This window comes from Helicoverpa zea, chromosome 18 (genome assembly GCF_022581195.2).
Source record: "Helicoverpa zea isolate HzStark_Cry1AcR chromosome 18, ilHelZeax1.1, whole genome shotgun sequence".
NCBI lineage: Eukaryota > Metazoa > Arthropoda > Insecta > Lepidoptera > Noctuidae > Helicoverpa > Helicoverpa zea.
The window spans coordinates 2173639-2200162 of NC_061469.1; the positions used below are offsets into that span (position 1 = coordinate 2173639).

Sequence of the window (26524 nt, forward strand, 5' to 3'; positions counted from 1 at the left end):
AAAATTATCGTCAGACGATCATACGACAGAGTTCGTATCAAACAATAACTGCAAGGATATTCACGCGAGAAACCATTGGCATAATATAAAATAGCGTTCAAACCTTTAAATCTAGAAAAATAGTTCACTAGAATCTTTTAAAATCACTCGCTAAATAAATTCACTGTAATTCTAGAAAGTTCCTAACATCATCTGTTGGATTTAGTTTGTAAATTACTTTGTATTATTATTTAACTCATGTAATGACATTGTAGCGTAACATTAAATGTTAAACAATAAATTGTTTTAAAATTATTTACTTTGATTTATCTGAAATACTGACTGGTTATCTCAATATGACCACCATTCTCCCCCTCCATACTTAATTTTAGGGTTTCGTACCCCCAAGGGGAAAAATGGGACATTATTACTGATATTCACTATCCGTCTGTCTGTCACCAGACCGGCGTACATATCTAAAATTTATAACATTTATTCATATTAGGCTTATAAATCGCCACTTTTTAAACGACAAAACAAAAGAGTGCAAAATAAATTATCACAAATGACTTTGTATGAAAACAAGAGAAGGATAAATATTTAAGGGGGCACATACAGCAAACGTGATTTTTTATCGATAATGGTACCAAACCCTTCGTACGCGAGTTCTACTCACACTGAGCGGTTTTTGATACATTACATTTTTTACCATAATTTCCTCAACTTCAACCACAGTAAACAGCTAGCACTTTAACCCCACAAAATAGTACTGCAGATGTGTTATTTCCAGGCAGTCGCGGACTCTCCCAACTGTCCCTCCCAAAACAAGGGGAGCCTTCACGCCGGGATTCGTGAGCCGATATTATCTAAGGTCAACTTTAACTTGTAAATATACCTACTATTTATTGCCTGTTGTATTGTAATAAATAAATTATTTCATTAAGAATTTTTGTGGTTTTTTTGGTGTCTTGTTTATCTGTACCTACTTTAATATTATAAGCTGAAAATATTGTTTGAACCCGTAAATAGCGAAGTCTTAAAGGAAAAATAAACACTGTTAGAAAGCCCAATTACCGCGGAAAACTGTAGATAGGCTACTTTCTATCAAGGTGCGTTCAACTCCCTCCAGACACGGGTGAAACCGCTAGCGAAAGCTAGTGTAAGTAGGTAATTTATATCTAAATAATTAATACCTACCTAGGTATACCAATTTGTTCTAGTTACCAATTTGTTTAATAACAATGATTGAGATAAAATATTAGCAAATAATGCCGTCACATTATCTGTAACTTTATCAGCTTGTATGCAAACATGGATATGATAACAGTCTATTCCAATCTTCTGTTAGCATATGACCCATAATTTAAATAACCAAAAAATCCTACACTATACTGCATCGATAACATTTATTCGACTTACGGTAAAACAAAACATCAAAAATCATTTCTTTTTGAATTTCCCGCTACCAGTTGCATTATCGAATTCACCTTAAACGTTCAATTAGGGATGATTTATATTAGGCCGGGACGTGGCCGGGGCGCGTCCGGGCTTTTACTTCATCGTTACATACGTATAAAACGTTACATACATTTTGTATGAAGTAAAAGCCCGGACGCGGCCCGGCCGTGGCCCGTCCGGGCCACAAACGTCGCTCGTCATACAAAATGTGTGTAAAGGCGCGGGCCCACCGCGGTGCACGGAGAGGCTACGCACGTGTATTAAGCTTCGCTTTGTAAGAAAATGTATGTGGTTGTGTCCACTGCAACCCACGGAGAGGCTACGCATGAACTGACGTCATTGATACATGCGTGGCTTGCTCGAATAGGCGGTTACATAGCTCAACGCTGTCATGGGTCTACGTTTCCACTGAAGTACACGAATAAGACCCACGACTATGTACAGCTCGGTTATCGCAGAGCAGTTTTCAGTCATACACGTTGTGGAACGGACGCGTTTCGTGTTTCTCGTATATATCGTATCGAGGTGATAATGATGATGATGTCCTCCTAGCCGATTATCGGCTACGGCGGCTGTTCTCATGTAAGGAGATTAGCCAACTGCGCATCGAGGTACTCATAGAATGGCATTGGCACACACGCATAGCTTGCTCGAATAAGCGGTTACGTAGCTCAACCCTGTCAGCGTGGGTCTACCCGTGCGCCGTGCCACGCTATACATAGTCGTGGGTTATATTCGTGTACTTCAGTGGAAACGTAGACCCACGTTGTCAAACAAATGAATACACGCAGCTAAAATGCGCCGCGTGTCCGTGCACTGCGGTGGAGCCGCGCCTTAAGGCGCGAGAGAGGCTACGCACGTGTATTAAGCTTCGCTTTGTAAGAAAATGTATGTGGTTGTGTCCACTGCAACCCACGGAGAGGCTACGCATGAATTGACGTCATTGATACACGCGTGGCTTGCTCGAATAGGCGGTTACATAGCTCAACACTGTCAACGTGGGTCTACGTTTCCACTGGAGTACACGCAAGGGCGGATCCAGCTTCGGCACCAGGGGGGGGTCACACAGTCGTGGAAGTCACAAAAAATATTATATTGTAGCGTATAGATCTGTTAATATTAAAAGTAGTATATAGTATAAATACAATAAGCGCGATCGTAGCGAGCTCGAAATTTTTACGAATGTGAAGAAAAGTGTTTTCATGTAGAAAATGGCCCGAGCAGAGTGAGCGCAATTTCTCGTATTTATACTACACACACGTGCTAAACAAAAAAGCGCGAGCGAAGCGAGCGCAAAAATTTTTGTTCAGGTCGAGGACTAAGGTTAAAAAAGTGTTTTTATGTAGAAAATGGTCCGAGCTGAGCGAACGCGATTTCTTGGACAGAATCACAGACGTGAAATTGAAAAAAGCGCGAGCGAAGCGAGCGCGAAAATTTTTTTTCAGTTCGAGGACTAAAAGTAGATGAAAACGCTTTCTTGCTGTATAACAAATAGACAGCACAAATACAAGAAAGTGCGATCATAGCAAGCGCGAGAATTTTTTCAGGTTGAAGACTAAACGTTTGAAAAGTATTGTGTACGTAGAAAAGGGCGCGTACGTTTTTTTTATTGCAGCAACAGTAAAACATTTTCTGTGAAAACTTCAATTGTCTTACTATTGGTAAGGGTTCATGAGATCAGGGCCGTCTCTAGCTCATGTAGCGCCTCGGTGCAATCATCACCCAAGCGCCACCTATGTATCTATTGAAAGGAATATAAATAAGAACGTTCGAACGAAAGTCACTTTTTTGGTAGGTAAAGGACTTATAAAAATGTTTCCGAATCATTGTAGGCTCAAACTGTTGGCCAGATTTAAGTTATGAAAGTCGAGACAGGACTACGTTATTGTAAAAATTAGCGCGAGCGAAGCGAGCGCGCAAATTTTTTAATTTTGGGACACAAAAAGTTCATAAGTTTTAAAAAGCGCTGTAAAGTAACAAGCAGTCGGAAGCGCAAACTGTTTTGTTTTTGAGGACTCCATTAATATTTTTTTTTGTTATATTTGACTTATGAAGTTATCAAGGCAAGGTATATATGATATTGAGCGAGCGAAGCGAGCGCGAAATTTTTTGATCCTACGACACAAAAGCACCTGATTAAGTACATTGTAAAGCAACAAGTAGCAGCGAGCGCGAACTTTTTTAAATTATTTGTTTGAAGACTCACAAATCAGACTGGGAATTACGTACAAATAAAAAGGAACCGTGATTAGAGCGAGTGCAATTTGTGTTCGTTGATTCGGTGCGTCATTAAAAATAATAAATAATCAGAAATACAGTACAGACATAGTCATTTACTCGCGAGCGTAGCGAGCTAGAATTTTTTCACTTAGTTGGAGGATGTTAAAAGTTAAAAATAATCAAAATGATCGATCTAACAAAGCGAAGGCGACTTTTTTGTCAGTATCATGGTACAATGTGGAACTTCCTTATCGAACGGGTGTAATTTCTTCGAAATTTCCTGGTGGTGGGGCGTCCCGCGGCGCCCCTGAGACCGAGGCGCCCGGGTTATTCGCACACCCTGCACCATAGGTTAAGACGGCCCTGCATGAGATACAGCATGTAATGTAGACAACCCGGACAGCGGATTCTTAGTAACAGGGTCCCGTTTCCTCCTTTTGGGTACGAATAGAGAGTAAATAAAGAATAGAGAGCGAGCGTTGCGAGCACGAATTCTTCAGCAAAACTACTCTACCTGTAACTATGTAGGTATCTACCTATTCACTCGGCATAAAAATTATCTTATACTTATAACAAAAACTGAAAACATCGTGTTTAACCATTTCAATTATTGGTCCTCTTAGGTCCTGAACCTGGCCCAGGGGGGGGTCATGACCTTGTGACCTACCCCCTGGATCCGCCGTTGAGTACACGAATAAGACCCACGACTATGTACAGCTCGGTTATCGCAGAGCAGTTGTTGTAAGCGGTTACGTAGCTCAACGTTGTCAGCGTGGGTCTACCCGTGCGCCGTGCCACGCTATACATAGTCGTGGGTCATATTCGTGTACTTCAGTGGAAACGTAGACCCACGTTGTCAAACAAATGAATACACGCAGCTAAAATGCGCCGCGTGTCCGTGCACAGCGTGCACTGCGGTGGAGCCGCGCCTTTAACGTTTCACGTCCGTGCCCCGTTCGAGCCACGTACACGGCACGCCCCGGCCACGTCCCGGCCTAATATAAATCATCCCTAAAACAACCCTTAAACGCCCTAGTGATATTATAAGCTTCATTGGCACTTTAATTGCGTCAAAATACAGCCTATTTACAAACTATACTTTACAAATACGCCGGCTATATTAGAGGCGTAACATTTCAAAACAAAGCACTGAAAAACACATTCCGATAGCCACCGCCCAGTACAGACGTATCAAAATGAAATCGTTCATCGAATATTCTCCGAGCACTGATTTTCCTATCGAAAATCTCCCTTATGGAGTCTTCACTTCACCTAACAATGTAAGTATTGTTTTTCTATATTTACTAAGAAATAATAGTAAAGAAAATAGATTCTTAAGACATAAGAAATAATGGCCTTACTACAAAAACTTTAAACCCTGTTTTACACTTGTCTAATAAAATTTTGGCTGCAAAATGAACCATATGTCAACGTCATAATTTGACATTTTTTTAGACAAGGCATAAACTGACGTTTAAAAGTTTTTGTGGTAAGACGGTTACCGTCTTACCACAAAAACTTTGTGTTTTGCGAGCCGGTTTTGCAATGTCTTCTTTTTGACATTGCATTCCGGTATTATGCTGCCAAATTGAAGAGGTAGGCTTATGTTGAATAAAACTGGCGAAGTTATGATAATTGGAGGCAGTTTTGAATTTATTGTAATTTTTCTGATAGTACATATTGTAGTACCTCTGCTGACTTTTTTGTATTTTGATGTTTTTAGAGCGAGAAACACATTGGAGTGGCAATCGGGGACTTAATTCTTGATTTGAACGTGATCTCTCATCTGTTTGACGGGCCCCTGCTGAAATCGAAACAGAATGTTTTTAAGGTAAACAAAACTATATCACACTTATCTACATAATTAATATTTATATCATGAGTTGTTTATACATTGAACAATAACAAATACTTGTGAATATATCATTAAGATATTGCTTGAATGTGGTTCTACTATAATCAAGCCATTCCTTTACCCAGAATCTAGGTAGGATCTAATATTATCTACAAAGTGGAAGAGTTTGTCTGTTTAACCGCGTTAAACTCAGAACCTTAGGGAGCGATCTAAAAAAATATTTCAATTTTATATAATAGCCCATTTACCGAGGAAGACTATAAGGTTCTTATCCGGGTACAAGTCCCGGAATGCAGGGGAAGCCATCGCGGTAAGCTAGTCCAGTATAAATAGGGTTATCCTGGGCACTGGCAAGAATGTCTGCGACTTAATTGTTTGCTGAAAGAAAGGGCAAAGAAAAAATTGCCACTAAAATACATTTTAATTTCAGGAAGAAAAGCTCAACGCGTTCATGGGTCTCACTCGGCCGCACTGGTTGGAAGCGAGGGCCACGCTGCAGAGGCTCCTAGACGCTTCCAATCCCACTCTACAAAACGACAAAGAATTGAGAAAAAAGTAATTTATTCAGGATTTTATGGAAAAAATAACGTAGGATGATATGACTTATCTCTCTCTTCTCCTTAGGTGCATCGTACACAATCAATTAAATTGCACAATATTACGAAATGTGCAAATGAATTGAGCATTTTGAATTAGGTACTATTGCGCAATGATTTCAAACGCATATTTTCTTATTGCAATGTAATAGAGCTTCTAGGTGTCGCCTTAGACTTTTCATTATTGTTCTATATTTTAAATTCACCGTTACAATTTGAACAACGCCTTTAATTAAATTTATTTATTATTTATTTTATGCTCCAAACACCAGGGCATTTGTAAAGCAGAGCGATGCACAAATGCACGTGCCGGCTGAGATTGGAGACTACACGGATTTCTTCTCGCCACTATACCATGCCACCAACTGTGGGATCATGTTTTTGGGGACAGATATCAACGCCTTTAAAAACTGGTAAGCAGTACCCATTAACACAACAGGACAAAAGCACACAAGAAAATCTGGTCCAGAAACACATTGAATAGCGTTAAGCCCCGGTGATTTCATTCATCATCATTCCTGGAAAATTTTGCTGAAAGAACAAAAATGTAGATTTTTTACGTTTGAAAGTATGGGCATATTTTTTTAACGTAGGGAAAAAATACTTTGTTCGCAGGAAGCATCTGCCAATTGGTTACCACGGTCGCAGCAGTTCTATTGTAATATCTGGAACACCTATCACAAGACCTTACGGACAGACCGTACCTGCACAAAGTAAGTATTTACATATAGACCCTTCCTTACGGACAGGCCCTAGATGTACCTAGAAGGTAAACCTTTGAAAAGCGTATTCTTTCTTCACGTCTTATTTCTTCTAAGGACATTTACGTCATCTTAATGATCACATTGATCACAAATTACGAAAACACTTTCAACTTTAAATCGGTTTTGATGAAACTTGACTAAAAACCGCCACTGGTACATAAGCTTTCATCTAAAAGTCTAAATCGGTTCATCCGTTTATTACCTCTGATGTCACAGAGGTCAAGCTTATAACACCTCTTTTTTGCATCGGGGTTAGAAAACAGAATTACGAGAATACGGACAGGAGGAATTAGAAATGTTTGTATGTCCAGGCTCTATCCCTCAATTCGGACCCTGTCGCCTGATGGACTTCGAGTTGGAGATGGCAGCGTTCGTAGGCGGACCTCCCACTGCCCTCGGAGAGAGGATCGCGGCTAAGGACGCTGAGGATCGCATCTTTGGTCTCGTACTCCTGAACGATTGGAGTGGTATGATGAGATATTAAATCTTGTGCCTTTGGAATCGGGATAGCTAGAGTCTAAAAGCAAGATTCTACATGTGTACTACACTTTGACCTTCAAAAACAGAAAGGCCAAAATGCATGCCATCATTTCTAAAATATCTGCGAAATTGCAACCTTTTTTAGGATACATATTTTTTGATATCGGCTAAGTATCGAAGTTAAGTTGTGCAGTAAAAGTCTGATTTCAGCTCGCGACATCCAGAAATTTGAATACGTGCCTCTCGGTCCCTTCACATCCAAGAATTTGGGTACAACAATATCGCCCTGGATAGTGACCATTGAAGCTTTAAGACCCTACATCGTGGACAACTTCCCACAAGACCCAACACCCTTCCCATACTTGAGACATGATGATAAGTTCAACTTCGATATCAAGCTAGAGGCTGATTTGAAACGTGAGTATTTTCCATTCCGTAATTTCCCCATGACTATAAAATACTTTTTTATCAACTTTAAGAAAACCTCAGATTTTTTTGTTGTCTTTCTAGGAAAAAGATTGCCAAGCACAAGCTATTCCGTTCCCCCCTAAAAGTAAAGTACCTATTCACTCTAACAAGTCGATCTTTGAGTTGAAAAAGTGTCTGCAAAATTTGCGTACCTCAGGGTACAATATTTGGCTTCTCTCGATTTTAATTTTGAAGTGAATGTCCTTAACTTGTTACTAACAATACAACATCTTTTTCATATAAAAAAAAACCACCTACAGCGGAAAATTCCTCTGAAGCCACCACGATCAGCCGGACTAACTACAGCTACATGTACTGGACGGTGAAGCAGCAGCTCGCGCAGCAGACCGTCACCGGCTGCAACCTGAGACCTGGAGACCTGCTCGGCTCCGGCACCATCAGTGGAGAGGTCAGTGCCAAGATATTCATCATCTACCAAGCCTTTCCCCAACTATGTTGAGGTCAGCTTCCAGTCTCACTGGACGCAGATGAGTACCAGTGTTTTCCATCCAGGATTATTTTATTAATAAAAACCCACGTTATTGGTGAGGTCTACCAAGTAGTTTATGCGGGAAGACTTTCAATTTAGGGTTTCTTCCTTTAGAATATACTAGGCATCTGCCTGTCAGCGATTTCATCTGTTTCCTAGAGGAACCCCTTACCGCATCCGTATATAAAATAGCCTAGGTGTTAGTTTGATGTGTAAGCTATATTATAGCCAAGTTCAGCCGTTTGCCAAAACAGAATCTCAAACAACCCATAAAATTCGCTTGTATAAAATAAGTGTGTAATTTTCAGAGGCCAGATTCCCTTGGCTGCATGTTAGAACTCTCATGGAATGGGACCAAGCCTCTCCGTCTGCAATCTGGTGAAGAGAGGAAGATCCTTGAAGATGGAGATACGGTGACTCTTCGCGGGTACTGTATAAATGATAACGGCGTGAGGATCGGCTTCGGGAAATGCGAAGGAAAACTTCTGCCTGCTGTACCTTTAGATTAATCAATTTTAATAAGACAAAAAGTCAGTAACCATTTAATATACCTCCGAATATATTGATGATCAAATTATAATTCTGTCTTTTTTCTACTCCTCCAAAACCCAGACTCCAGTATTTATTCTTCTGCAAACAAACTACTGTCCTATTTATAACCTAAAAACTTTCCGATTAAGTGTCTAAACACACTATGCCGAACGTACGCGACCAAAGTTCCTCGGCTGATTTTACGTTCCAACGTAATCGCCTGATATGACACATCATAAGTGCCGAACTTACGCGGCAGAAGTTCAGTTGCGCAATTTACGCGGGGCGCGGGCGGGGGCATGCCTGCCTCCCGCAGCTCGCCGCTCCCGATCTCCGTCGACAGTCGTACCGAACTTCGGTCGCGTATAATGTGTTTTCTACAGAATACGTTGCCGCCGAATTTCCGCCGAACTTACGCCCGACTGAAGTTCGGCTGTACGCTATAACGCAACGTAATTTCGGCATAATGTGTCGCCAGTAATTCAAATAGCATTGCAGGCGTAATCATGCCGAACTTCCGTCGCGTATCCTCGGCATAGTGTGTTTAGACACTAACCCATTCCATGACAAAAAATAGATAACAACTTTCACTCAAAGCACCATATTACGACCTTGAACCTTAAACGCAACAAATCTATAGAATACATATAACATTAAGTAGTTCTATCTCGCCGGCCGGCGAACAAACCGGCTTGATAAGCATAAGCATACATTACCATAACAGCTTTTATAACAAGCACTAGTTGGAAAACACATTCCGATAGCCACCGGCCCAGTGCACACGTATCAAAATGAAATCATTCGTCGAATATTCTCCGAGCACTGATTTTCCTATTGAAAATCTCCCGTATGGAGTCTTCACTTCACCTAACAATGTAAGTAATTTTTTCTCTGCCCTAAAATAATATTAAAGCAATTTGAGTCTTATGCTTAAGCCGATAAGACTTAAAGAGCTGATTTGAATTAGAATTATTGATCATACGATGTGTTCTTATTAACATTGCAAACTGTATAATGCTACCAAATTAAGGAGTATAGTCTTATCTATGCATACCGTAGAATTCTTATACAATTATTTTTGGAAGCTGTGCATACAGTTATCTTTTGTTAGTTAGTTAATGTCTTATCATTTTACTTGTATGTTTTTAGAGCGAGAAACACATTGGAGTAGCAATTGGGGAGTTTATTCTAGACTTGAACGTGATCTCTCACCTATTTGACGGGCCCCTGCTGAAATCTAAACAGAATGTTTTTAAGGTAAATTAATTAAATAACTACTCTACAGTTAAATGAGAACACTGGTATCTAATCTTTTTATTATTTTATGCAAATATATTCAAGACTTGTTTTTACATTAAACAACAAATATGAATCACATTATCGTGTAGCAAGTAAGTTATTACTAATAGGTAGATAGATACCTAAACCTATTGGGACCTTACGTTAGTAGGAAATATAAAGTAAAAATTTTATTTCAATTCAACCAGTTATTGATTGAATTTGCTACCCTTAGGTAATTTTGGGTGCTGAAAGGCGGCCAACTAGTTTAAATAAAACTTCTATAAATCTCAGTTTTATTAATTCCATTTAATTAACATAAAGAGATTTAATGTATGTACCTATTTTAATATATTTGTTAACTTAATTATATACTACACTTACGGCCAGTTTCTTCATCAAAAGTTAAAGTTAAAGTAATGTCTAAAGTAAAAGTAACGGTCAAATTCGTTTTTTCAAGGCTAAAGTGACAGCAAAACTAATAGAAAAATTGAATTTGACCGTTACTTTTACTTTAGACATTACTTTAGCCATAACTTTAACTTTAACTTTTGATGAAGAAACTGGCCGTTAGGTACATAGATAACAATAATAGTTTAATTAGTCATCTTAATGATTTTATTTAGTCTAGTTTTCCTCTCCCTTTTTCTTGCACCAACCCCAAAAAAATTGAGAACAGGGTAATAAGAAGAAAAGAGAAGAATGAATACTACTATTATTATAACGTTTGATCCTAGTTTGGTATATGGCGTGATACAAGACGACACACCTCCAATATCGACCATTGGACACAACGAGTTTGTAACTTCCGTAAGATTCTGAATATAAATTACGGTATACCGACGTCAACATGTTTACGATTAAAACAGGTTTATTATTACACTTGATTTTGCAATAATCAAGTTTTTAATAGAAACAGTTGAAGTATATGCTGCTGGAACCTCAGCTTGCTGATGAGATGTTGAAGGCCATTTTAGGGATGTGAAATCATCATAATAGGTACCCCTCCTACTGCGGTAAGAGATGAGAAAGCTTAGAGGATCAATTGAATTGTGCAAAATGTGCAATATCACGTATTGTGCAAAATGTAGGTACCATATATTGGTATAGGCAATGATTTGAGCGATTTAAATGGTCTTCTAGGTTGTCCCTAATACCCAACTCATGTTCCGAAATTTTTCCAGCCATGATGTATGCCTGATTTTTACAGACTAATCGGTATAATTTCAGGAAGAAAAGCTCAACGCGTTCATGGGTCTCACTCGGCCGCACTGGTTGGAAGCGAGGGCCACGCTGCAGAAGCTCCTTGATGCTTCCAATCCCACTCTTCAAAATAACACAGAACTGAGACAGAGGTATAAAAAAGCTTGTTTTTAGGAAGTACCTAATTTTTTTCGACTTCGGATTGAATCATTAAATGACCCTTCCTTCTGTGGGTATACCGTTAGGGAGTGTCAGATTCTTACTGGGCCAAAACCCACCATATTCCTTCTGAAACCATTTGTGTGCCAGGGCCGCGGTAACTTTTTCGAACAATCTCACAGCCATCAGGCCTTGGACCTGGTGGGCCTGGGGTCTGCTGACTCCCTTTGAGGAGCGAGTGGTACAATACCCGCCGCCGACACTAATCTGTCGTCATTCATAGGACACGGAAGGCCTGTGTTTCCCCCAAAACTCACCACCTACAGACCCGAGGAAGTCCCTACAGAAGAAATGATTTCGATTTTTTTTTCTCTTATATTCCAGGGCGTTCGTAAAGCAGAGCGATGCACAAATGCATGTGCCGGCTGACATAGGAGACTACACAGATTTCTACTCATCGATACACCATGCCACCAACGTCGGCATCATGTTTAGAGGCAAAGATAATGCATTGTTCGCCAATTGGTAAGTCAAAGGCCCTTTAAATAGCAATATTAGCTTTTCTCGGGGTCCCACCCTCGTCCTAAAGAAACTACTTCTGGAAACCGTTTCTAAAAAAGGGAAATGAAGGATGTCATGTGGTTCATCGTCACAGTATGTAAAAGTGTTTTATTTCCCCACTTACTTACAATCATAAATGCTTTTTCAGGAAGCACCTACCAGTTGGTTACCACGGTCGCAGCAGCTCAATCGTAATTTCTGGAACACCTATCACAAGACCATATGGACAAACCCTACCTGTGGAAGGTATACCTACATTTTACATATACCTACCTACCTATATATCCGCTCTTCAACAGTATGGTTTCCAAAATATTTCCGGATATAAAACAATCTGTTTCGATATATTCAGGTGCTGATCCTCACTTCGGACCCTGTCGCCTGATGGACTTCGAGTTGGAGATGGCAGCATTCGTGGGCGGACCTCCCACTGCCCTCGGAGAGAGGGTCACGGCTAAAGACGCTGAGGATCGCATCTTTGGACTCGTTCTCATGAACGATTGGAGTGGTATGTGCCAAGATTTAAGTTTGAGATTAGCACAAGTATCAAGACTTGTCTTTCCCTGTGCTCGGCTTTTTAGAGAAACAACAACAAAAAAATGAATTCTTTACTTCTATCTATTTATCTATCTTTGATTATCTTAAATTCGTTTTCAGCACGAGATATCCAGAAATGGGAATACGTGCCCCTCGGTCCCTTCACAGCCAAGAACTTGGGCACAACCATCTCACCATGGGTGGTCACCATAGAAGCTTTAAGACCCTACATTGTGGACAACTTCCCACAAGACCCCACACCCTTCCCATACCTGAAACATGACGATAAATTCAATTTTGATATCAAGCTAGAGGTGGATCTGAAATGTGAGTAGTTTTATCGATGTTTTTGAGGTCTGCCCTTTATTCGAAAAAGTAATTTTCATGTCCCAAAATGCACAACTTTATCAAGCATTCAATTTTTCTATTATTTCCGCCAAATTTATCATTTATTGTGCATTTTTTCAGCTGAAAAGTCGCCAGTGGCCACCACAATCAGTCGGTCTAACTTCAGCTACATGTACTGGACGGTGAAGCAGCAGCTCGCGCAGCAGACCGTCACCGGCTGCAACCTGAGACCTGGAGACCTGCTCGGCTCCGGCACCATCAGTGGAGAGGTCAGTAAACTCCTACAAAAGGCTTCAGAAGAAACTCCTCAAAGACTGTCACCAAAGACCCTTCATTAAGTCATCATCCCCCTGCCCTTGCCCGAATTTTATTTGGGAGTCGGCGCAGTGTTTTCTTCTTCCATGCTCTTCTATCTACCGCCATCTCAAAAGTAACATTCTTTCTAGCCATATCGACTTTATCACAATCTAGCCATCATTTTTTTGGTCGCATCTTTCCCTTCCCAGCTCAAAAGCTTACGCATGAATAAATACCTTTATTTCTCATTTTCCAGGTGTCAGATTCTTTCGGAAGCATGTTAGAGCTCTCGTGGAAAGGAACAAAGCCCCTCCGTCTGCTGTCCGGTGAAGAGAGGAAATTCATCCAAGATGGAGACACGGTGATAATCCGAGGTTTCTGCGTAGATGAAAATGGTGTCAGAATAGGTTTCGGAAAATGTGAAGGAAAACTTCTACCGGCTGTGCCTTTTGACGGATGAATTCTTTCGATAACTGCCTTTTTTAACCATATTTTATACGTATCAAATAAATGACAATAAAATGTTTGTTTGGTATTATTTCTACTTAACTCCCGTTCCTCTTTGATGAAGCTTTTATTGAGGAAAGCCATTCTGTTTTAGATACCCTTAAAAAGAACATAAAAACATCTTAATTGAGAACCTCCTTTTTGGGAAGTCGGTTAAAAACCACTTGGTGTAAAAAAATTGGTGTTGCAATAGAAAAAATTCTGTCTCCACACAACTGTCATCATAATAAATAATCAATAAATCTGTCAACGTCAAAACAGCATGGTATTTTATTTTTGTTTTATGGATTTTTTATCGAATGATAAAAACTTTCTTAGGAAAAAATAAAGTTATTCATGTGACCAAACATACTGAAAAGAACTGAATATCAAAAGATCTTAGATGTTCCTTTAAAGGTAAGTAATATTTTTTTTGTTTTGATTTAGAGGTAGGTAATCCAAAAACAATCAAATACTTTGAAACTTTTTGGTTAAACTATACGCGCCAAGTTAATTTTTTAGTAGGTACATATTTATTTATGTATTAACCTGCGTCCTGTAGACCCAGAAAAAAGCCTATAGCCTTAATAAATGGACTATCTAACACTGAAAGAATTTTTCAAATCGTTCCTGATATATGCGCATTCGAGCAAACAAAGTCTTCAGCTTTTCACTGTAATTTTATTCAAGAATGCTTCTCACCTATAAAAACATAACTTTATTGGGACTATTTAGTTAGTAGTATATGTGAAGTTTGTACAAAATCGTTCAAGTGGTTCTTCATTTATCTCATTTTTTGTAATTTTACTTTATAATGCAAAGCACATATAAAGCGGCCGGGCCACTAATGTGAAATATTATATATGTATATTTGTATGAAATTTTAATAACATTTATCTTTTGTATTAATGATGCTTAAATTGTTTCCAGATTTTCAAAATGAGTAAAACAAAGGAGACAGTAAACTTGAAAGCAGCCAGCGTGGAAGCGTGCAGGATCTGCTTAGCCACGGACACAAAGTTGCACAGCCTACAGAGCACATACCTCGCTACAAGTAGTGAGGTATTTGCACTGTTGGAAGCTGTTGTAGGATATCAAGTAATATACCACCTGTTCTATAAAAATAAATTTGCTCATTACATTCTACACTAATATTTATTTATTTATTTAACAGTTTTGTACACATAAAACACAAACAATAATAAATAATAGAAAAAATTGTACAAGGGCACAGCTTATTTCTAATGAAATTTCTTCCAGCAGGCCCGTTATGGGAGAGTAAGAATAAAAGAGATAGGTACAGATAGATAGTGTAAAAAGAAAGAAGATATAACCAATATATAATCACTAACATAAACTACTTAAATACATACATATATATATATACATACAATAAATACTATATGCATCTATGACAGAGAGGAAAGATAGTGTTCTTTCAACTTGCGTTTTAAACACAGCAACAGTCTGGCAGCTCCTCAGCTCAGGCGGCAACTTATTCCACAGCCGTACAGCGTGCATGGTGAAAGAATAGGAGTAGAAGTCAGTGGAGTGGGAAGGGATTTTAAGAAGGGATTTAAGATGTGTCCTGCAGGACGCATCAGGTGAGCGGAGAAAGGAGAAACGTTCCCGCAGGTAGGATGGAGATTTAGGATTGAAGAGGATATTAAAAAGAAGAAACAAAATGCGAATGTTCCTGCGAAGACGGATTGGGAGCCACTTGAGTTCCTTGCGAAAGTATTTATTGCGAGATATTGTAAACAAGGAAAAAAATATTTTTGTTTGTAACGGATAAACTCAAAAATTCTTTTACTGTTGGAAAGCTTCACTCTTCCCAAGTAACACAGGCTATTCTTTATCCCTATACAAGCAGTAGTTAACCATGGGGCACAGTTGAAACCACAGGAAAACGGCTAGTATTATATGTAGCACCTCTTATAATATAGCACCTCTTACCCCCACACTCCGAGACATTTAATGATTGCTTAAGTCCTTAGTGACAGATTCTCATACAAAATATGCACTAAGGAATGCCTTAAGTAACCATTAGATGTCTCTGAGTGTGTCCATTAGCACAACAAATAATAAAATTATAATTATTCATACAATTGCTTAAAAGCAGTGCTTCTTGCCGTGCACCAGAAATGATAATGAATATTTCTTATCTAGTTTTGAAACTCTTGCCTTTATTTGCTTTCAGAAATCATACAAAGGACTACCAAATTATATTTGCTATCAATGTGCACCATGCTTGGTAAAATGCCATAAATTAATTGAAAAATGTAAAATATCACAGGCTGCGCTCGAAGACATGTACAAAAAGAATGGACAGGTATGTTCTTTATTTATAATGCAAAGCTAAAGGATTTGTTTGTTTTAAAGCTAGGTGTATGCTACTCTTTATCAGCATGTGCCCAAACATCTGCATACTTATATATTATTAATCACCTGTGGGTAATATTTTTATAATATTTTCATATTTTTAGATAACAAAACCACTCATAGAAAAACAGAACAGATCTGAACTGAAATTGCAGACTCTAGACAGCTATGAACTAATAAATTATTACTACATAAAATATGATGATGACAACAACAGAGAAGAGACATCAGATTTCATCAAAACAAAGCCTGATCCTGACGCACAAACAAATGGATCGTTAGAACATGAATTACAGGAAGCAATTGAAGAACTTTCTGAAAAAGAAATATTAGATATATTACAAAAATCTCTGAAAAATCAAGACACTGATGAATCAAGTAGTGATAGCGACGTGCAAGCCATAGAAGTTGACATACCAACTGTAGAAATTGCTTCTGACGATGAAAAAGCTGGTGATGACTTCATAAGTTTGAAAACGTATAATGTGACGGTTGATAGGGTAATGTTATATTTTTTTTCCGTTTATATATCCCACTACATACAGCGCAGTAGCCGTTGCCACGAAACACTGTGCCTTACCTCCCATTAATATTCACCACATTGTTTCAGCATGTTCCTTATTTGTATAAATAAATATTATAGTTATTTCAAAATAAAAAATATTTAAATTAAATGTCCTTTTTTCAGGAACCAGGAAATTTCAATAAATGTAAAAGGCCCATTTATAACCGTGCACCTGGTCTAATAAAAAACGAAAGACCCAAAGTGAAGGAACCAAGAAGGAAAAAGAAGAAAATAAATAATAATGAGTACAATCCAATGCCAGTCGAGCCTTATGTGCGGAAATTCTTCAATGTTACTAAAACATCGGTACGGTGTTACATTATCATTTATTCATATATACAGGGACAAAGTTATTAATTAAATTATGGTGAAGCCATTACAAATTTTTTTTTTGATTTTTTTAAATCAGACGAATGCAGAATGCACTTGTGTCTGAGCAAATGCTTGTGGACTATGATATGTCTTGCACAGCTGGCTGATCACCTTTTACTAGAACAGTCGCTGTGTCAGTTCCTTGGATGCCTTTACTTTAAGTCTTTAAGAGCAAAATTGATAGTTTAATAAAATTGGTGACTTTTTACAGGGAACAATAAGCGGTAGGAAGTTTTCATGCAAATCCTGTCCGGCCACATTTCCGTATCCGTAAGTTATACTTAACTATAGTTTACCTAATTTTATTGATTTTTCTCTATACGGTATGGCTACTGTACTATCCCCAATATAAGAGATTTATTTTCTGTATTTGCAATATATTTAAAAATTAGAAAAGACACTTTACAGGACTGCCTCTAAACGATCAATTAAATTTACTTTATTTATGACTAATGGACACACTCAGAGACATTTAATGATTACTTATTGGGGGTTTAATATGTAAGAACTTAGTAAAAGCCACGCGGATGGATCGATCATATTTATTTATTTACCTGTTTAATAATTAATTCTCAATACCTATATTTTATCCTGTGATTTTTCATAAATACTTTTATTTCTTTCAGTGAAGAAGCAAAGGACCACACATACATTGGCTGCCCAAATGCTGCACCGAGAGTTCGAGCTGGTACAAATACTGCACCAAAAGTACCACGTGTTCCCAGTGCTGTACCAAAAGTACCAACTGGTCCAAATACTGCACCAAAAGTACCAGGTGTACCCAGTGCTGTACCAAAAGTATCAACTGGTACAAATACTGCACCAAAAGTATCAGTTGTTCCCAGTGTTGTACCAAAAGTACTAACTGGTGCAAATACTGCACCAAAAGTACCAGGTGTTCCCAGTGCTGTATCAAGAGTACCAGGTCTTCCTAGTGCTGTACCAAGAGCACCATCTGGTCCAAATACTGCACCAATAGTACCAGCTGGTTCAAATACTGCACCAATAGTACCAGATGTTCCCAGAGCTGTATCAAAAGTATAAGCTGATCTAAATACTGCACCAATAGTACCAGCTGGTTCAAATACTGCACCAATAGAACCAGGTGTTACCAGTGCTGTTCCAAAAGTACAAGCTGGTCCAAATACTGCATCAATAGTACCAGATGTTACCAGTGCTGTACCAAAAGTACAAGATGGTCCAAATACTGCACCATTAGTACCAGGTGTACCCAATGCTGCACCAAAAGTACAAGCTAGTGCAAATACTGAAACAAAAGTACCAGATGTTCCCAATGCTGTACTAATAGTACCAGTTGGTACAAATACTGCATCAATAATACCAGGTGTACCCAATGCTGTAGTAAGAGTACCTGCATCCAAAGCTGTCCAAATCTACATGCTGGGATACATAGCCTGGCAGCTATTGATAAATAAGTCATATATACCTATATATATTTGCCAAATATTATCTACTCACATGATTAAAAAAGAAAGTTTTATTTTTTGAGATTATTAAGATTTTAAAATGTTTCGATAAAGAGAATATTGTTCACTGATGAGAAATATGGACTTGAAATATAAAAATATTGTATCATTGGAAGAAAAAGAAAATTTGTACTATCATGAATTTAATATTTGCCAAACTTTCTCTGGTGTAAAAGATGTGATTATGCCTGTTATTGAGAAATCAGTGTTTATGAATGCTAAGTTTACAAAATAAATAGTCTCTTAGTTTATAAGAGCTTCACTTGAGCTTCAAATACCATATAATTCTAGTCTGATATTTGTAAACGTTCTTACTGTAACAGCATATATTGCAAAATAAATAATTGTAAGCACATAATTAATATTTTTACACCAGAACCATAATATAGTATTTAAATACCTCGTCCCTCCACCTCCTTTTATTTAGTTTCATTTGAAAATGCAGAATGAAGAATAAAATAGTTATTAGCTGGCTAGAGATATGTATACCCTTACAGCCAGTTTCTTCATCAAAAGTTAAAGCCAAAGTAAAAGTCAAAGAAATCTGACAGTTGTGACGTCTATCGGTGTAGATCTGTGTCCATACTTTTAATTCTTAAAAAATAATAAACACTTGTTTCGGCTCAGTGACTTTACTTATAGTGAACACAGTGAAACATACAGTGACATATATTAAAGTGGTTAATAAAAACAGTGCTTAAGGTTCTAAACTATACAAAACAATACTTACAGTGACTTTGCGTAATTGAGTTCTACCCTCTATTTTTAATAAGTGTCGGATATTCTCGTCTCTCTCGATTTGACAGACCGACGGCATAGACAGAGGGCTGATATTCTCGTTATCTGTCAACGATCGACATCGAGTTAACAGCGCCATCTAGCGTGTGAACGGCGAATCACCTCAGACGCAAGTTACCTATTTGCCTACCATCATGCCTGGTGTCAATTGCCACGGTTGCGGTCGCTTTATGGTACCGGCAGAGGGCGCTAAATGTGGTAAATGCAAAATGGCGTACCACAGAGGGTGCGTAGGAGTTGTAGCAAAAGGCGTTGTCCCTGCAGGCTGGCGCTGCCCAGAGTGTAAGAAGAACCTGTTAAGGGACAATAGGGCGGATACTCCAGTCAGAGGTCTTGCGGAAAGCCCTCCCTGTTCTAGCACCAGCCCTGTAGAACATACAAGCGTGGTGCCGAGTTCACCCAACACCAGGACTGTTAGTTGTTCCAGCCCTTTACCTGAGGCCGTCGGGCAACAATCTGCGAGTCTATCGTCTGTTCCTCCTGCGCCGCAAGCTGGCTCCGACTTGACTCTAGTGGAGGAGTTGAGGGCGATGCGTGCTGACCTTCTGGAGTTCCGCAGCAAGATGCTGGAGGAGATGATGGATCTTAAATTATCCATGCAGAGCTGCAATACCCGTATTGACGGCCTGGAGGCCAGAATTAATGCACTGGAACAGCGGCGGGAGACCTCCCCTTCCACACATTCATCCGTGGAGGGGATTGTGGAAGAATTAAGGAGGGAACTGAACGACAGGGATCAAGACCTTCTCAGTAATGACATCGAAATCTCAAATATTCCCGAGAGCACAGCTGACAACCCGGTTCACATTGCCAAGGTAATAGGCCTCAAGTTGGGGGTCACGCTGGAGGAACGTGACATCGTCAGTGCGGAGCGGGTGGGCGGTAGGCAGCTCAACGCCACAAGCTCTGCCGGTCCGGCGGTGCCGCGGCCGCGCGCCATAGTGGTACGCCTGGCGCGGCGCGATGTGCGCGACCAGCTGCTGGCGAGTGCGCGCGTGCGCCGGGGCGCGACGACTGCTGACCTGGACATGTCTGGCCCGCCGCAGCGTTTCTTCCTTAACGAGCGCCTCACTAAAACTAATCGCCGGTTGTTTCGGAAGGCGCGAGACGCTGCTAGCCTCTTCAGCTGGAGGTTTGTTTGGACGAAGCGAGGTCGCATACTGGCTAGGAAGGGCCCGGGTGACTCCACCCAAAGAATCCGCACCGACGAGGACATTGCTGCGATTATTGGATCTGTCAATGAAACAACTTGATTACTGTCTGTTTTTATTATTTTTGTCATTGTGTGTGTCTAGCATTCATGAGTGGGGGAATATGCGTCACACTCTTTTCTATCAGGGGGTTATCATATTTTGCTTATATGGTGAGTCAAAATTGTTTCAAATCTATATAACTATATTATATAAACACGTTAAATCTTACACTAACATTTCACAAAAATTATTATTATATACATTATATATAGAAGCTATACTCATTATATATCAAAGCTATATACACAAACAATATCTACAAAAACTATATATATTTTATACAATAGCTATATACATTATACACAAAAAACTATATACAGTACAAACAAAATCTATATACATAATTAAATTTACAGTACATAACAAATGCAAATGACTCCAGCTAAATACATCAAGTTTGGTTTGTTAAACGCAGGTTCACTGGGGACTAATCAAGATCAATTTCTGATAGCCATGGGCAACTATTCCGTGGATATAATGGCTATCAACGAAACTTGGTTGCGCAAGGGTGAGGATGGCCGCGCGCCTAGTGTGCCTGGGTATAGACTTAAACACATACCGCGTCCCACGACTGTCCGTGGTGGGCGAGGCGGAGGGGTCGCATTTTACCTTAAAAATGGAATCACTGCGCGCATCAGACCTCATCCTGAGCACAGCAATGTGGAACAGCTCTGGCTGAACCTCAATGTCAATAAAAAAAAACTACTTATTGGCACTGCTTATCGTCCACCATGGCTAGAGTTACATACTTTTCTGGACGCCTTGACTGACAGCATTAGTGGGTTGGCACCTTATGATCATCTGATTCTGTTGGGAGACTTTAACGTTAATATGTTAGATGTTGATAGCACAAAAACGAAAGAACTTACGGAGTTTCTCAATCACTTGAATATTCAACAGCTAGTGCAAACACCCACACACTATGTGGGAGACAGTAGTTCGCTAATTGATGTTGTCTGCACAGATGCTCCTACTCGTAACGTCATTGTGAATCATATTAGTGAGCTTGGCCATCACTCGTTTATCACATGCGAGACAATTTTTAAAAAGCCTACGTTCAAACCCAGGTCGGTTGTATTTCGTCCGCTCAAAAACATACTGGAGGACTACTTCATAATGGATTTGGGGAATATACCATGGTCATCGGTTGGTGACATGAGTAATGTTAATGATATGGTGCAAACATTTAACTTCTTTTTGAATCAGCTTTTTGATCTCCATGCTCCTCTCAAAAGCATGACCTTTAAAACCCGTCCCACTCCGTGGATAACTGATAATGTTAGGCTAATATCGAAGATGAGAGATGAGGCAAGGGCACGGTTTCGCAAAACTAAGTTACCAGGACATAAGCAATATTATCTTCAACTCAAGCATCAAGCTATTACGGCCCTGGCTAGCGAGAAGAAATCATATTTCACAAAGAGCATCAATGACCATATTAAGGACCCTAAACTGTTATGGCGCAACCTAAAGTCTGATGTGCTGCCAGATCACACGCAAAGATTACTACCAGGACATTTCAACAACCCTGATGAAATTAATGCTGCGTTCCTGGATGTGCCGGGCAACTGTCATCTAAATGTGTCACAGCAGTCCTACTTTGAGACACATAGCTTTGGTGATGCCACATTCAGTCTTACAACGACCAACGCCGAGGCTGTTCTTAAGATAATTAAGAGCCTGGGATCTAATGCACAAGGTATCGACTGTATCAGCCTTGATATGATATCCCTTGCTTTGCCTAATGCCTTGCAAGCCATTACTGATATAATTAACTGCTCTATTACCACGAGTACATTCCCTGAACTATGGCGATGCGCTATCGTCCGTCCTATATCCAAAAATAATAATCCAGTCAGTACAAAGGACTTGAGACCTATCAGTATTCTGCCTTGCCTCTCCAAGATTCTAGAACGGGTAGTCTACTCCCAAGTAGTAAATTTTCTGGAGGTAAATAAAATTCTTCCAGATCTGCAATCAGGGTTTAGACAGGGTAGGGGTACTGCAACGGCTTTGGCTGATGTTGTAGGGAATATTCTTGAAGCGCGCGATAGGGGGGAGGGTACAATCCTGGCATTGCTAGATTTTTCCCGCGCTTTTGACGCAATCAACACCACTCTATTGTTGTCCAAATTGGCTTTCTACGGCTTTGACCCTGATGCAGTTGAGTGGTTTAGAAGCTACCTCTCCGATCGATCTCAGTTAGTGGAATTGCACACAGAAGATGGGTCAAGGGTGTCATCCGCCCCCCTCCGCGTGTCGAGGGGCGTTCCTCAAGGCTCGATTTTGGGGCCCCTGTTGTACATACTGTACAGTGCAGATATCACAAAGTCATTCATTCACTGTAATTACCATATGTACGCCGATGATATACAATTGTACATCTCTTTCAAGGCTGATGAAACATCTGTGGCTGTGCAGAAAATCAACGAAGATTTGCAGAGAGTGGTTGAATGGTCTGAAGTGAACTCTCTGGTACTTAACCCCCTTAAATCGAAGTTTATAGTTCTGGGTTCTAGGAACCAAGTGCGTACAATCTTGACCACTAATCCTGCGTTGACAGTCATGGGCGAGAGCATTGAGAGAGTTGAGCTAGTATGCAATCTGGGTTTAACTATGGATCCCGAATTAAGGTTTGAGGCCCATATCAATAATGTTCTGCGTAACTGTTTTTATAGACTGAAGGTTCTGTATGGAATACGAAAGTACCTGTCCATCCCATTGCGCAAACAACTCGTTGACAGTCTTATTCTATCTAGGCTAAACTATTGTGATATAGTGTATGGACCATGCCTTCTTTCTAGGACAGAACACGTTATACAGCGTATTCAAAATGCCTGTGTTCGGTTCTGCACAAACATTCCTCGAAGAAGCCACGTGACTCCGTACATAAATAATCTGGATATATTAAAGATGGCAGCCAGGAGGAGGCTGCACTTGGCCAATTTGCTTTTTGGAGTTATTGATTCAAAAAAACCAGAATACCTATATAGCAAGTTGACCTGGAAACCCATCCGTTCAGATCATGGTCTCCGGTCCGTGGTATGCCCTCTGGTGGTACCAATGCATCGTACCATAGCATTCCGAGGTTGTTTCAAGTTTGCAGCCACACGCTGTTGGAATGATATCCCTCCACCATTGCGACGCCTGAAATCAAAGTTACCATTCAAATACCTACTTAAAAAACATTTATTAAGGGAACAAACTGGCTGATACGCATGGTAACTGTTTGTATTGTCACTTACCTACGGGGTCATGGCGTACATGCGCTGGTGTAGGGATTTCCTGAGGCGTGGGATGCATTGGAGGCACACTTGTAGCAGAAGCGTGGCTCCTGATCGTTGAGCAATCTTGGAGGAGGGGCTGTGTCGGCTCATATTGCTCCAAATATCCTTCATCTGTGTTCTTTGTTATGTCCTCATATATTTTTATGTACCTGTGATATCAATTCATTACGATTTTAATGTTAATTCTAAATTTAATTAAATCATTATTATTCCTTACTTTTTATATTCCCTAATTTAACTAAAATGTTGTTTTTTAATTAAAGTTGAATGCTGCTTACTACGTACTATTCGCAATCCACGTGTAACTTCTACTCACCCACCGTCATGACAAAGCATATTTTATAACACCTCGCACGATCCCAAACTGGGATAAGATAAAACTTAGTCACTCGTTGCTCAAGATACTTATCTCGTATGATACATACACACTATACAATATTTTGTAAAGCATATTACCCTCTTATAATAAAGTACGAAAGCGTCGGTCGCCATTAAAAATACATTTTTATTTTCAGTAGCTGAAATAGTTTTTGACAGATGTTTAAGTTACAGCACTGACCTCTATGGTTTACAGGCATAGATAATTAATGGCGCGACCACATGTATTTTGATCATATGGAGTAAACTAATTATATTCTATTATATTCTTCAAAGAAACACTATTTATTTAATATATATTTAAACACAATTTATTTAACACATATTCGCATAATCACCCGTTGGACGCCATAACGTTAGTTTCGGCTGTCGCTGAAAATCAGCGCTGGGACTTTGTCTCGCACGGGGTCGCAGCATCATGCTGAGCGAGGGCCGTATTGCGTGGTTGTGACGCATACTACCCCCTCATGTTTGTTTTCTTTCTATTTTAGCCCTTTTTTGTTTTATTTATTATATTGATTGTTTATGTAGGTACTTATGTATGCGTCCTCAATTACGTAATTAAATGTATTTTCTTTCTTTCTTTCTTCTTTCTTTCTAAATGACTAAAGTTAAAGTATCGGTTAAATTCAATTTTTCTATGAATTTTGCTGTCACTTTAGCCTTGAAAAAACGAATTTGACCGTTACTTTAACTTTAGACATTACTTTAACTTTAACTTTTGATGAAAAAACTGGCCGTTAGTCTAAACATGGTTTAAATAAACCAGGGGTAGGACAGTTCCATACATTGACAGATGTGGGGTAATTTTTTTAGTCTGTTTTTTAATATCGTATGTTTTGATCAGTTGACAGCTGTCAGTTTTCAAGGGAGAATTTCAGTTGTTTGTAATGACCATAGACATAATATTAGTAAACAGGACTGCGCACGTAAACCCAAAAAACGAGCCGAGTGAAACAGTTAGTACGGAGGCTGTCTGTCCCTTTCTAATAGGGTGACTATGAGATTAAGCTATGTGAGACAAATCCGAATTTGCTAAGATTATTAAACACAGATTAGTATTGAAGTTTTAACTTACGCAGTTTGTGACCTTAAGATACTAATAAAGGCTTTTAATAATTAGCGGGAATTAGCAGTATAAAAGCAGGAAGATTCGAAGTGAAGACTGTTTTTTTTTTTTTATTTCTACTTCATATATAGACTGCTGAGCCATTTATGTCGCCTTTCTTCATTTTTTGGGAAGCTATAACAATAGTACAACAGTTTTAAAATCCATCACCCATATTTTGACTCATTACAAGAATTCATGGGCACCCTAGTTGTTTGGTTTATGAAAATGTTATTATTAGCTAACCTGTGGAACGATATATTGCAACCACCATAGGATTCACTTTTACAAGTATAAACGCAACAGTTTTTCACCATTTAAATAGTTTAAATTGATTTAATACAAAAAATATAAACAAAATTTTAAATGCTGATTACGCGCCAAGAATGTTCAGGGTTACCGCTAGAAAATAAAAAAAAGCAAAATAAAAATTTATGTTGCTTATGTTTTAAGAATAAATACGAATAAATTAATGCGATTTTTATTAATTTGTTGACTTACAATTGTTAAAATAAGATAAAAATATATGTGATTCAATTGTTTTTTTGGGAAGACAAAACTGTTGATCACAACATTTTTTTATGCTGGCAAGGTGTTAGAAAGAGACAAACGGCCTCCGTTCTATCCCTCTCAGCTCGGATTTGCCTCTGTGTATTGTGCAACAAATTTAGTACCTTAATGCGTTGGAATAGAGTTCATTTTCGTAAATATATATTTTGAGCGTGCGCAATCTTGTTTATTATATTACATCTATGGTAATGACTGACTTTTATATGGTGTTCTAATTTTTGCACATTTTTATTCCATTTACTTTGTTTGAAAAAAACATTTTTTTATTTTTACGTATTTTTCTTTTATCTTTGTGTTAATCGACATATATTAACCAGTATATTAACGCATTTAATTTAATGTGATTATGAACGACACACCCGATATATAAAAATGAATTGCTGTTCGTTAGTCTGGTTAAAACTCGAGAACGGCTGAACGGATTTATCTTATCTTGGTCTTGAATTATTCGTAGAGGTCTAGAGAAGGTTTAAAAGGTGAGAAAAATTCTAATTATTATCGGGAAAATCTTCAAAACAGCATTTTTCTATTTCCCATACAAACGTTTTCCAAATAAAATGGAGAGTCAATTTGTAATTTATTACCGCTGCATAAAGTTCAAATTTGCGTGCGCG

General features: G+C 39.0%; 5 protein-coding genes across 7 annotated transcripts; all 5 read left to right on the plus strand.

The window, feature by feature from the left end:
• The first annotated feature begins 4683 nt into the window (after positions 1-4683).
• LOC124638883 (fumarylacetoacetase-like) lies at positions 4684-8890 on the plus strand. 3 transcript variants are annotated; one of them, XM_047176017.1, is made up of 9 exons: positions 4684-4937; positions 5381-5488; positions 5943-6067; positions 6381-6521; positions 6724-6821; positions 7184-7339; positions 7563-7769; positions 8081-8229; positions 8619-8890. In XM_047176017.1, the coding sequence occupies exons 1-9, from the start codon at positions 4854-4856 to the stop codon at positions 8817-8819; spliced, it is 1269 nt and encodes a 422-aa protein (XP_047031973.1). In that variant the 5' UTR covers positions 4684-4853; the 3' UTR covers positions 8820-8890. The 3 variants fall into 3 exon arrangements, with proteins under 3 accessions (XP_047031973.1, XP_047031974.1, XP_047031975.1); XM_047176018.1 differs by lacking the exon at positions 4684-4937 and adding an exon at positions 5122-5253; XM_047176019.1 differs by lacking the exons at positions 4684-4937; positions 5381-5488 and adding an exon at positions 5722-5822.
• A 398-nt stretch (positions 8891-9288) lies between these two features.
• On the plus strand, positions 9289-13750 carry LOC124638882 (fumarylacetoacetase-like). The gene is made up of 9 exons (XM_047176016.1): positions 9289-9716; positions 9991-10098; positions 11350-11474; positions 11866-12006; positions 12191-12288; positions 12395-12550; positions 12700-12906; positions 13048-13196; positions 13481-13750. Exons 1-9 carry the CDS (start codon positions 9633-9635, stop codon positions 13682-13684), a joined length of 1272 nt encoding a protein of 423 aa, XP_047031972.1. The 5' UTR covers positions 9289-9632; the 3' UTR covers positions 13685-13750.
• A 215-nt stretch (positions 13751-13965) lies between these two features.
• On the plus strand, positions 13966-18874 carry LOC124638881 (OTU domain-containing protein 4-like). The gene is made up of 7 exons (XM_047176015.1): positions 13966-14127; positions 14641-14808; positions 15911-16042; positions 16197-16592; positions 16781-16963; positions 17241-17299; positions 17656-18874. Exons 2-7 carry the CDS (start codon positions 14650-14652, stop codon positions 18071-18073), a joined length of 1347 nt encoding a protein of 448 aa, XP_047031971.1. The 5' UTR covers positions 13966-14127; positions 14641-14649; the 3' UTR covers positions 18074-18874.
• Positions 18875-19015: 141 nt separating this feature from the next.
• LOC124638884 lies at positions 19016-20745 on the plus strand. Its single transcript, XM_047176020.1, has one exon. It carries the CDS (start codon positions 19449-19451, stop codon positions 20565-20567), a length of 1119 nt encoding a protein of 372 aa, XP_047031976.1. The 5' UTR covers positions 19016-19448; the 3' UTR covers positions 20568-20745.
• Positions 20746-20939: 194 nt separating this feature from the next.
• LOC124639101 lies at positions 20940-23448 on the plus strand. The gene is made up of 3 exons (XM_047176331.1): positions 20940-22517; positions 22962-23229; positions 23372-23448. The coding sequence occupies exons 1-3, from the start codon at positions 20940-20942 to the stop codon at positions 23446-23448; spliced, it is 1923 nt and encodes a 640-aa protein (XP_047032287.1).
• The last annotated feature ends 3076 nt before the right edge of the window (positions 23449-26524 follow it).

Coding starts and splice junctions, on each gene's coding strand:
- LOC124638883 (XM_047176017.1), top strand. CDS start 4,854: ATGAAATCGTTCATCGAATATTCTCCGAGCACTGATTTTCCTATCGAA. Junction 6,068..6,380: donor GACAAAGAATTGAGAAAAAA/GTAATTTATTCA, acceptor TCCAAACACCAG/GGCATTTGTAAAGCAGAGCG. Junction 6,522..6,723: donor ATCAACGCCTTTAAAAACTG/GTAAGCAGTACC, acceptor CTTTGTTCGCAG/GAAGCATCTGCCAATTGGTT.
- LOC124638884 (XM_047176020.1), top strand. CDS start 19,449: ATGCCTGGTGTCAATTGCCACGGTTGCGGTCGCTTTATGGTACCGGCA.
- LOC124638882 (XM_047176016.1), top strand. CDS start 9,633: ATGAAATCATTCGTCGAATATTCTCCGAGCACTGATTTTCCTATTGAA. Junction 10,099..11,349: donor CTAAACAGAATGTTTTTAAG/GTAAATTAATTA, acceptor GTATAATTTCAG/GAAGAAAAGCTCAACGCGTT. Junction 12,907..13,047: donor GCTAGAGGTGGATCTGAAAT/GTGAGTAGTTTT, acceptor GCATTTTTTCAG/CTGAAAAGTCGCCAGTGGCC.
- LOC124638881 (XM_047176015.1), top strand. CDS start 14,650: ATGAGTAAAACAAAGGAGACAGTAAACTTGAAAGCAGCCAGCGTGGAA. Junction 16,043..16,196: donor TGTACAAAAAGAATGGACAG/GTATGTTCTTTA, acceptor TCATATTTTTAG/ATAACAAAACCACTCATAGA. Junction 17,300..17,655: donor CCGGCCACATTTCCGTATCC/GTAAGTTATACT, acceptor TATTTCTTTCAG/TGAAGAAGCAAAGGACCACA.
- LOC124639101 (XM_047176331.1), top strand. CDS start 20,940: ATGACTCCAGCTAAATACATCAAGTTTGGTTTGTTAAACGCAGGTTCA. Junction 22,518..22,961: donor AAGTAGTAAATTTTCTGGAG/GTAAATAAAATT, acceptor ATCTCTTTCAAG/GCTGATGAAACATCTGTGGC. Junction 23,230..23,371: donor CCATATCAATAATGTTCTGC/GTAACTGTTTTT, acceptor CCTTCTTTCTAG/GACAGAACACGTTATACAGC.